Source organism: Stegastes partitus, unplaced genomic scaffold (genome assembly GCF_000690725.1).
Source record: "Stegastes partitus isolate 25-593 unplaced genomic scaffold, Stegastes_partitus-1.0.2 Scaffold2112, whole genome shotgun sequence".
NCBI lineage: Eukaryota > Metazoa > Chordata > Actinopteri > Pomacentridae > Stegastes > Stegastes partitus.
In genome coordinates, this window is record NW_007579843.1 from 2,216 (window position 1) to 12,545 (window position 10,330).

Sequence of the window (10,330 nt, forward strand, 5' to 3'; positions counted from 1 at the left end):
ATGTGTTCCTTGTTGTACATAATCACACACATATTAACTACTGAAAGCACGTAACGCCAACATTTAGAATTCTTCCTCATTGTAAGCAACGTTGAATTTCAGCAGCCCCTTAGGATGATGAAATAGTGAACAATAATGAAGATCAGCAACCGTGCATTGAATCTGAAATGGACCAACTGCTGGATCCTGTTCTACATACTCCCGTACAGTAGGTGGCTGTGAGCAACGAAAAGCTGGATGTGCTCATAGCTGAAATCTCTATCTAGATTGGTTTCTCATGCAACTTTCAGAGTTCTGATGCACTACAATCGCATCAAAAAACAGAACATTTTCTTTGTATTGTATGACTTTGTATGCTGTAGAAATTAAACAAAGACCCATTACAAGTACTCCTCCAATCAGGTGTCTTTATTAGCTGTCAAAAGGAACTTGAATGGTGTTTCTGTGTGTATGTTGAAGGCTGCTTTGGTCACTGAAGCTGACCCCACACTTTAATTCTCTTCATCTGAAATGAGAACAGAGAGAAGAAACCAGTTTAGCAAACAGGATTAACGTGGAGCTTCACCTCTGCACGTAGTTCTTTTCTGAACATCAGTGTGTGTTGTTGTCCGTAGTGTTTATACATCTGGCCACAGATTTATCCAACTGTCTAAAAGTGAAAGTGACAGTCATATCTGAGAGGAATACAGTGGAAAAACGACCTAGAGTGACTGACTTTGTGTTTTTTAGTAAGACAATTTCTGATAAAATATGTATTGACATCCAAATGGCTCTTTAGCTGATAGTGATCCTGTCAGGAAACAAGCAGGAGATCGAGTGGTGAGCAGACATTTCTGGTCTGTGCTTAAACTGATTGCTATCAACTTCAAATTGTTTTGACCCTAACACTAAGCCCTTTCTTGCATGCTATAAATGATGGTAAATGCAAACCTGGGGCTTTGTTTCATGATGTATGTTTACTGATTTATCAGGAGAACTGGGCTGAACAATTTCATATCTGGAGCAAAGATTTTTCAGTTTAAAACATTTTTTTAAAAAAAAGCTAGCTAGCTTCAGCTAAGGAGAAATAGCTGAATTTGAGCTCAAAACAAACGTCTGCCCACCAGCTCACCTGCTGCAGGATCGCTATCAGACTTCACCTCTTGCAACAACAGATGTTAGCAAACAAACTCAGAGCTCCCTTTCAGTCTTTTTTTCACGCTGTCCCTCTCAGATGAGACTAGTAAGTTCACCACCAGACAAGTGGAAAAACTTCAGAACAATGTACACACTGAGTAAACAGCAACACAAACTGCTGTTTCTAAAGGAATGAAGTGCACATTACAGCTGTACAGTTTCTACACCATGCTGCTGGTTAAAAGCAGCAGCTCACAACTAAATCTCACCTTCTTCTTCCTCGTCCTCTTCATCCTCCTCTTCCTCCTCCTCCTCATCAGAGCTGAAGGTCCCATCTGGGAGGCTGTACACCCGGATCACTTGCTGTTGACAACAAATGGAGAGGGTCAACCCGTCAGCTCCAACATCTCACCGCTGGCTCTTTTGTACAACGTGTTTAGTGTCTCGGCTCACCTTGTTGGGGTCCTTCAGGATGAGGTACTTGCCCTCGTCCAGCTTGCGGCAGATGTCGATGACGCAGCGGAGGATTCCCCAGGCGTTCTCCATGCTCAGGTTGATCTGGCTGGCAAACTCATTGGGTTTGAACTGCTGGGTGCCCAGGATGACGTGGCGAGCAGAGTCCTTCACGTGGTACCGAGACACGTAGCTGCAGAGTGCACAGTGGTGTAATGACAGTCAGCCTAAGCTTCGCTCGTTTAATAAACTGCTGCTCTGCCAGAACTGTTGCTTATTGTCTCTGTTCCTCCTCAAAACAGGCATAATGTTGATATTAATCTCAAGAAAAAACAGCTGGCAGCGCGCATGGAGGCAGCGGCCCCTTCAGGAGACAGCGAGAGTGAAGGTTTTGAGTGTCTTGTCTATCCCAGACGTTCATTCTGCAAAACTTACAGCTGAGAGACTTTGCTGAACATCAGGGCAATATACGTTGCTAAAGTTGCAGCACTCGGATGTGATTTGGACAAACTACACCAACCTGGAGTCTGATTGGAGACTACTTACCTGAGAGAGAAGGAAGCGCAAACAGTATGAACGCAACAAAGGAGGAGGAAGAGAGCCAGGATCAATGCTAGACTAAAGGCTAACCCCTCCAGACCAGCAGGACCGTCACTCCTACTCTCCAATGTCCGCTCCCTCCACAACAAGCTGGACGAGCTACGTTTGCTGAGAGAAACCCGCAGAGAGTGGAGGGACTGCTGTGTGTTTGTTTTAACCTAAACATGGCTCCATGACAACATCCCAGACGGACATACAGCTGGAGGAGATGACATTGTTTCAAGCGGACACACAGACAGCTAGCTCTGAACTTTTCCAGAGCCGCTGCAGGAGCAGGACACTGAACATTGTCAGGGCCTCCTCACACTCTCTCCATAAACTGTTTGAACTGCTGCCATTAGGAAAACGTTTCTGGAGCATGAAAGGAAGAACCTCCAGACTGATCAACAGCTTCAACAGCTTCATTCCAAAAGCTGTCAGAATGCTGAAGTGCTGATCCAGACATGTAAACATGTCTTTATTTAATTGCTTTTAGTTTTTGGATCTTGAAGAAATGCTCTCTCATCTTGCTTGTACTACTGTTGTATGTACAGCAAAATGACAATAAACTTGATTTGATTTTGTTTTGACTTGATTATTCACTTTGCGGACATCAGTTTGTATCGAGGCCACAGTTGTTCCTGCATAGATAAACTGTTGCCACCATGAGCCAAAATAAAGCACAGAAGACATTTTTGTGAATGACAAATCAGCTGACAGGTATTCCTGCTGCAGTCACATCTCTCTAAAACATTTTTACCTACACCTTTATGAAGCGAGGATTCACAGCAGGACTATCATTGTAGGAGGATGCACCTAATAAACTGGCAACTGAGCGACCCTCTAAATGCAAACTCCGTCTTGCTAAAGTTCAGGTTTCAATCTGGCCTCCACCTCCTGACTCCCTCCACAAACAGTCAAACAGATTCAGTGGTTCTCGCTGCTCACCCCAGTTTGAGGTACTCGGATCCAGCCAACATGGCGCAGCAGGTCCAGCGAGCCAGTTTGTAGCTGTTGTTCTTCAGCTCGGTGGCCAGGACGGCTCCTCTCTGGGAGTCCAGCTTCTGACGCCAGTCCACCCCATTACAGTACTGATGAGGAAACAGAACAAAGCAACAACTGCTTATTAACAGATCACTCACTATTCAACTTACGCTGGAGAGAAACAGACTATACACAATCACTGCACTTGGTTGGAATATTGATAAATGAAAAAGAGCAGCTGGGTCCAGTGGGTTGTCAGGTTTAATAGCAAAATTTACCAAAATATGACAAAAAAAAAAACAACACACAAAACAAAACTAACAATGGTTTGGTGGGTTATTTTTGTAGGTTTAAATGTATTTTTGTGACTTTCACAATCTCATGTAAACTGAGATTTCACTTCAATCTTCCAGTCTTGAGAACATCAGGACCTGGACATCCTGGATGTGGATATTTGTAGTTACTGCTCTCTTTCTCAAAGTATTTTGAGACCTGCAGCTATTTTTCTGACATTTTATAGAAATGAAATAACAATAAAAAAAAAACAAAACAAAGGTAACTGATTTTTAACAAAAAATGTTTGGGTGTTCAGAATCAAAAATGTGGGTTTGCTGAAGTCATGGCTCCCTCTAATGGAAACAAGCAGAACAGATATGAACCACTGGATGTTGAGCTTCACATTTGTTTGACATGAATGTTTTTTAATTTTGCTCTTGACGGCTGCAACTATTGACTATTTCTTAAATTAATCAATAAAATGTTTAATCCATCTTCTTTTTAAATACTGCAAAAAAAAAAGAGACTTTTTCCACTATTTTGTTTGAAAAATTATGAAACAATCAACTTATAATTAAAGTCACTGCACATAGTTTTATTACTGATCGACCAACTGATTCAGCTCTAATAAAATTCTCCCAAAAGAGCCGTTTGTTACCCTGGAGTCCCACTCGTTGAGGGTCTTGATGTTGACGAAGGACACTTCTCCGTTGGCTCCGGTCATCACTCCATCGTGCTCACAGCGGACGATCAGATCGATGTCTTCCCCGAGCTTCCAGTGACGGTACCTGAAACACGAAGAGAGACCGTCAGCCAGGGACAGAGCACTTATTACATCCAATAATGTTCGCTAGTACGGAGTCACACAGGGTATACTTCTTAGCTTGTAATAAAAAAAATGCTATAAAAGTTACATTAAAAAGCTCAACGTTAACAGACATCAGAAGAAGCCAGAGCGTACCTGTAGGCTACAGATGCCACCTCACTCTTGTCCATGTCCTCCTCCACAAATGGGTTGCTGTTGGGGAACTTGTGCCGCTCTCCACCCTGAAGAAAAAGAAAACAAACATGATGTATATTCACAAGACAATAACGTGTGAATTTTGTGGATTCCTGGCTACCAGACAGCCTGTGTAGGTCGTGCAGACCATTAAATGATCTCACCATGCGTAAACACTGCTGGCTAAAGTTGTGGTTGATGTAAGTCGCCTCCATCGCCAGGTTGCGAGGAGAGTTGAAGGAGTTTCCTTCATCCTGTGGAGGCTCGTTGGCCGTCTCACTCACAGTCAGCAAATCTGAGAAAAACAGAGCGTTCAGAGTTAAACCAACACAAAAGCAAAGTCAACTGTAAAGCTCTGAAACTCAAAGCTCACTGCTGGCTCTGACGGTTAATTTCAGGGAATTCTAAATACGATGCACTTCATGGACAATTCTATTTCCTGCTTTTTATTTCTAGCTTGCACAAAAATGTTAATTCCCGTCATTTCATAGGTCTTCTCTGCCGCACATATCAAATTGTTACACCCTTCATGATCAAGAGGAGGTTTCACAAACACTTTCACAGTCAGCTGAATATCTCAACTTAAATAAAAAGCAGAGTGGTACTCAGTTGACATAAGTAGCTCTTATTTCCCAGGAATTCTAGTAAAATTAAACCAGGTTATTTTGGCACTAAACTTTGATTCCCTTTAATTCTGTATCAAAACTGCATACATGGTCGCTAAACATGCATTTTCCTCCTGTAAACTGTTGCCTTTGCCTAAATGCTTGTGTGTTTTATTTGGTATAAGCATTTTGAGAGCAAAGGAAACACCAGAGTCAAATTCCTTGTATGTTTAAATGAAGTGGATTGATGACGTCCTTAATGTGAAATATTTCCATCCAGTCACTGCACTCTACAAAAACTCCTTTCATGTCCCAAAACATGCCTGGGGTTGTGACGGCTGACGCTGCATACATAAAATACTTCACAGTAAACATAAACAGGTCTTTAGTTTGCCAAGTTTGGATTATTCTCATCTAAATTCTAACATTAGGACTGAACTGTCTTTGTGAAACCAGCGGCTGGTGTCAGCAGATCTCTCAAAGCCTCACCAAAGTCAGAGTTGTCCCTCTTGTCGAAGAACAGCTTGTTGCCGACTCTTTGCACGATGATGTCCCAGGAGTTGACTGAGCGCGTGCAGCACATCAAGGTGGCCAAGATGGCATCGGTGGCAAACACGTTGCCTTGAGTCTTAGCCAGCTGGAGGAGAAAGAAAGAATGTTAATGAGAAAACTCCTGAACGAGGAGTCTTGCGACAGGAGGAGCTTCGCTGTGTGAAGAAGTTCCCACCTTGCGGATGACGGGATCGTCGGTGGTGGTAACGGTGTGGAAAATCCTCTTGATGCTCTTCAGCTGCTTTTCGTTGCGGGTGGTGATTCGATCAAACGCCTTGTCGTAGTACTCCAAAGCACCGCAGCACTCACTGCAGGACACAGCAAACCCAAAGTTCATCATCGTCTGCATCTCCCTCTAACGACTGACAAACTGCAGTTTACCTTCACCTACATGTCAACAGGATCAGCCACCTCCATGTATCTCATCTTCATCAGTCGGGGGAAGTCCATCTCCTCCTTCACCTCCCAGTCGCTCCTCACCTCCACAGACGAATCTCTGGGCTTCAGCTGGGCCTTAACGAACACAAACATGGAGGGGAAAAACATTTTAACAACTTTTTATTGATATTTTAAAATGCTGGGAACAGAATCTACTTCTGACATTATCTTTAAAGGGAGATGCAGACATGTTTATGCTTTCATTTTTTTGTGTTTATTTCTTATTAGAAATATCGGCTTCAAAATGGTGACTATCTGAAGGCAGGCGTCATTTTTACAGTTAGTAACTGACAGCTGGGAATTACAGCTATATATAGCTGTAATTACTATATATTACTATATATTACTATTTATCTGCCTGTGTTGAAAGAAACTAGATAATATGCTGTATAGATCAGATCTCCATCATCAGTTATCCTACAAATCAATTAATCTTAGTTACTTTTTTTTATTAATTGTTTGATTTATAAAATGACAGAAAATAGTGAAAAAGTCCACAGTGATGTTTACAAATGCTTCATATCTCTATAAAAGAATCTAGAACTCAAATATAATAACTTTTCCATCCAATGTCACACAGAAAACATTTAAATTCTCACATCTCAGAAGCTGCCACCAGGAAATCTTTTGGCATTTTTGTATGAAATCTGAATTAATCAATTATCAAAGCAGATGTAATTCTTTTTCCTGTTGAACAGCCAGTCGAATAATCAATGACCAATGAGATGAACTGGCTGATAAATACCTGGGATTTTTGGTCCCACTTCTGACGGACACCAAACTGCTTTTGGAACTTCTTCTGCAGCCGCATACGATCCCTGAAAAGACAAAAACCTGAGTTGAAACTTTGCAGCCTAACCAGCCAAGAGCTCAAACACAGATTTAAACTATAGTGAGGATCCCTCCTCTGGAGTCCAGGAGAAAAAACAAAACAAAACAACACAGAGAAAACTGGACATGTCTTTAGGACCTCACCTCTCCTTCTGCTTGGCGCTCTTCGGGAGCGTCTGCATGTTGAACTGGGTCATGTTCCTGCGGTCCTTGTCCCTGCGCAGGTTCCTCTGTGGAAACAAACACCAGTCTGTTACTGCACTGCTGAAAACACGATGCACAACAGTCACATTGAGATTGTTGTAGCTCAGCGATGATTTGTCGTACCTGAGCAAACCTCATGCGGTTCCTCTGGTACGCCGTCTTCTGAGTCTTGGCGGTGTCCACCAGCTGGAAGCTCGTCTCGTCCTCCTCGTGGAAGTAGGCGTACTGACTGCCGCCTCCGAACTGAGATGAATACTTATCTGATGATAACGCAGACACATTATGGTGTAAGAAATCTCACCAGAACCAGAACCATGAAGTAATCATGTTTTATTTGATCAGTCAATGATGTCTGACAGATTTCAACACCTTTACTTACAGAAGTGAAATGCTGCTCTGATGTACAGTTTAACACATTTAATCCTACGTTAATAAATGGGTTTAAGGTCTAATGTCTGTGTCTGATACATCTTTAATAATAGAAAATACACCTTTTACCGCATGTTGAGAAATGATTTGCAGTGACTAATTCATATGAGGATCAGCTGCATTAATGTACAATATCTTCAAGCTCCCTAAGTATCATTAACTTTATTACCACACAGACATTTCAAGTAAAGTAATTATAAAAGAGGAATATTTTTCAACAGTTGTCTCACTCACTTGTGTATCTCTTGTCTTGGTAAGTAGCTCCAGTCCAGTCAGCGACCTGTCAAACAGACGACAAACAACGTAAGAAAAATAAACTCAGCACAACATGGCTTCCTCAGAGGAGACAATGTGTGACAGACAAACCTTTCCCAGACGGTCTCCTTTGCTGAAAGGCTGGTAGGGCATGTCTTTAAATTTCTCTGGGACCGCACATGGACCCCATCCGGACGGATTGTCCTGGATCACAGGGGCGTGAAACTTCGCCATGATCTGAGGTTGGAGTAAAAAAAAAAGGCAAGAGCTCAGAAACCAAATTTTAAAAACCTACTATGTCATGATGCAGTGGATTTGCAGAGTAAAAGCTTGAGCTGCAGAGATTACATTCATCCCACACATGAACAGGGTCTCAGGCAATGAGCAGCACTGATTTCTCCAGCAATGCACTAAAAGACATGCACTGATCAGCTTGCGCAGTGGGCTAGTCATCATTGACCCCTGAACATGCTGCTGAAAATCCACATTCTCAGGCTTTGATTATTTTCAGAGCTGATTCCTTTTAAAACTGAGTCACTTGGTCAACGCCTAATCAGAAAATAAAATGACTGAAATGCTTAAAATTCAAATGATCACCTACTCTTTTAACAAATAAGTGTTATTGGTTGCTGGCATTGTACAGAACCTTATTTTTTCATATGTCTTTTTCTATAGTAAGAGGTCACCAAGACTCGGAGGAGTTATATAAAACAGAGAAAAGCCTGAAAACAGGAGAAAATCATCACTCTGGGAGGCTGGAAGGAGAAATTCTCCAGCATCATTGATACATATTTTTGCTGACTGACCAATTAGTGAATCTAATGACTCTTTAAACACCCCATCATGTCTCTTTCTGCTGTTATCCATGATAAGTAACAGCAGACATTACTGCTAAAATAGTAAAAACTATTAAAACTGTATTTTAATTGGACAAGGAGCAGCCTTGTGGACATACTGGTTGTTCTATTGACCTTATTAATCTATTACAGCAAAGCGGGAAAGGAGCAGGTGGCCAGAGACTCAATATGAGAAGAAAGAACTCTTATTTATTACTTTTTTTTAAAACTGAGCAGCAGAAGGGACGCCTTTCCTCCAAGATCACAGTGAGACACATTTATTTAAGAAGGCTTTTAGAATAAAATTACACTTTATTGTCCACCAGGATGAAAGATTATCTCCAGCTCACTTTGCAGGAGATCAACAAAGGCGATGTCACACTTAAACAATGGAAACCCTGTTACAGACTACATGATACAAGATTCCACAAATTAAACATCTAAAGCAAACTGTTTATTTCAGTAGCTTTTAAGTTCCGTCTGTTTGACATCCTTAATTAGTACAACAGCAATACATGATGGTAAATCTAGTGGGCCGGTTTGTGTCCTTACACGTCTCAGGAATCATCCTCTAATTTACGATTTTGTACAAATACAATTTGGACTCAATTTGCTTTATTATGAGCTCACTTTATACGACTCTGCTCTAAATATGTTCCTCGGTGGGTTTGGATGTCTGTTCATAAGCCAGCTCGAAAGACACGGTTATATCTGTACATATTAAAGAGCGACTCATTACTGAGGCGGCTCCGTCTAACATCTGGGACCACCGGCTATAACAATGTTAGCGTCACCACTCCCGCTAGATGCTAACAGACGCTGCTAATATCCAAAGACAACTAACAGCGACACACGCCTGATGCACTGGCATCCAACATAGATGCTGTTTAGTAAATGTGAACTACCTTAAACTAACGAGACGTGGATTAGCTTGTATGTGTGACAGAGTTAGCTAACAGGAGCTACTGCTAACGCTAATCATGCTGCCAGGTGGCCGCGTTAGCATGGCTAAGCTAACGGGGTGGAAAACCTCACACTCGGACACGAGTTTCTTTATGGTTTAGTTTAAACCACAAGTAAAAACAGGTACTTTTCACACGTCTGTACACATTTTGCTGTAATCTTACCGTGACCGATGTGACACTCTATGAAGCTTTTAAAATGAAACGGTCTTCCAGCAGTGAGAAGCCCGACGGAGCGCCGGTACGAAAGGAAGAGCCACAGTGCCGTAAAGTGGATGGTTGTTCCTGCCGTATTGCAAGTGCAACCGCCGCAATGTTAGTTCCGATCATAGATATGCTGTATTATACATATCTGTGGTTCCGATGCCAAACAGAGAGCTGCAAGACATAATAAATACATAAAAATTATGTAAATGCACAGACAAACTTACAGGGGTTGTGTTTCGAAACTTTTTGATTTCAAGGATTCAACTAAAGTTCATGAATTGACATTAAAACATTCGGCGATTAGAGACATTATTGTGGCGGACGAAAACATTAAATGGACATTATTATTATTTTTTGTTTAAGTGTTTCATACATCACCTAAAACGAACCACACATAGATACAGACAAAAACTGTGTTGGAAAGCAGGCGCAAAAACTAACTACTAAGAGGAGGGTTTATGAAGTTGATTGCATTTTTTTTGAAAAACAGATTTTTTATTTTTACTTTTACTCATTTGCACTTATTTTATTTCTTTCTGTTTTACTTTCGCCTAAATGTATCGCTCCTCTTGTGAACATGTTTGACGTTTTGAAATTAAAAAA

The 10,330-nt window shown here is 41.5% G+C and overlaps 2 protein-coding genes across 2 annotated transcripts in view; one reads left to right on the forward strand and one right to left on the reverse strand.

Moving 5' to 3' along the window:
- LOC103373990 (amine sulfotransferase-like) overlaps nucleotides 1-298 on the forward strand; it is a gene marked incomplete at its 5' end in the record, with an annotated part of 2,336 nt that extends 2,038 nt beyond the window's left edge. The window contains one exon of the mRNA XM_008304003.1: nucleotides 291-298. Coding sequence (XP_008302225.1) covers nucleotides 291-298 — 8 coding nt within the window. The remainder of the gene's footprint in view (nucleotides 1-290) is intronic.
- Nucleotides 299-387: 89 nt separating this feature from the next.
- On the reverse strand, nucleotides 388-9,775 carry eif3d (eukaryotic translation initiation factor 3, subunit D). Its single transcript, XM_008303998.1, has 16 exons — nucleotides 9,686-9,775; nucleotides 7,834-7,959; nucleotides 7,702-7,747; nucleotides 7,162-7,298; nucleotides 6,979-7,064; nucleotides 6,749-6,821; nucleotides 5,957-6,078; nucleotides 5,741-5,873; nucleotides 5,503-5,650; nucleotides 4,573-4,703; nucleotides 4,370-4,455; nucleotides 4,067-4,196; nucleotides 3,097-3,239; nucleotides 1,570-1,762; nucleotides 1,386-1,479; nucleotides 388-505 (listed from the first exon to the last, which is right to left on the reverse strand). Exons 2-16 carry the CDS (start codon nucleotides 7,954-7,956, stop codon nucleotides 492-494), a joined length of 1,659 nt encoding a protein of 552 aa, XP_008302220.1. The 5' UTR covers nucleotides 7,957-7,959; nucleotides 9,686-9,775; the 3' UTR covers nucleotides 388-491.
- Nucleotides 9,776-10,330: the final 555 nt, after the last annotated feature.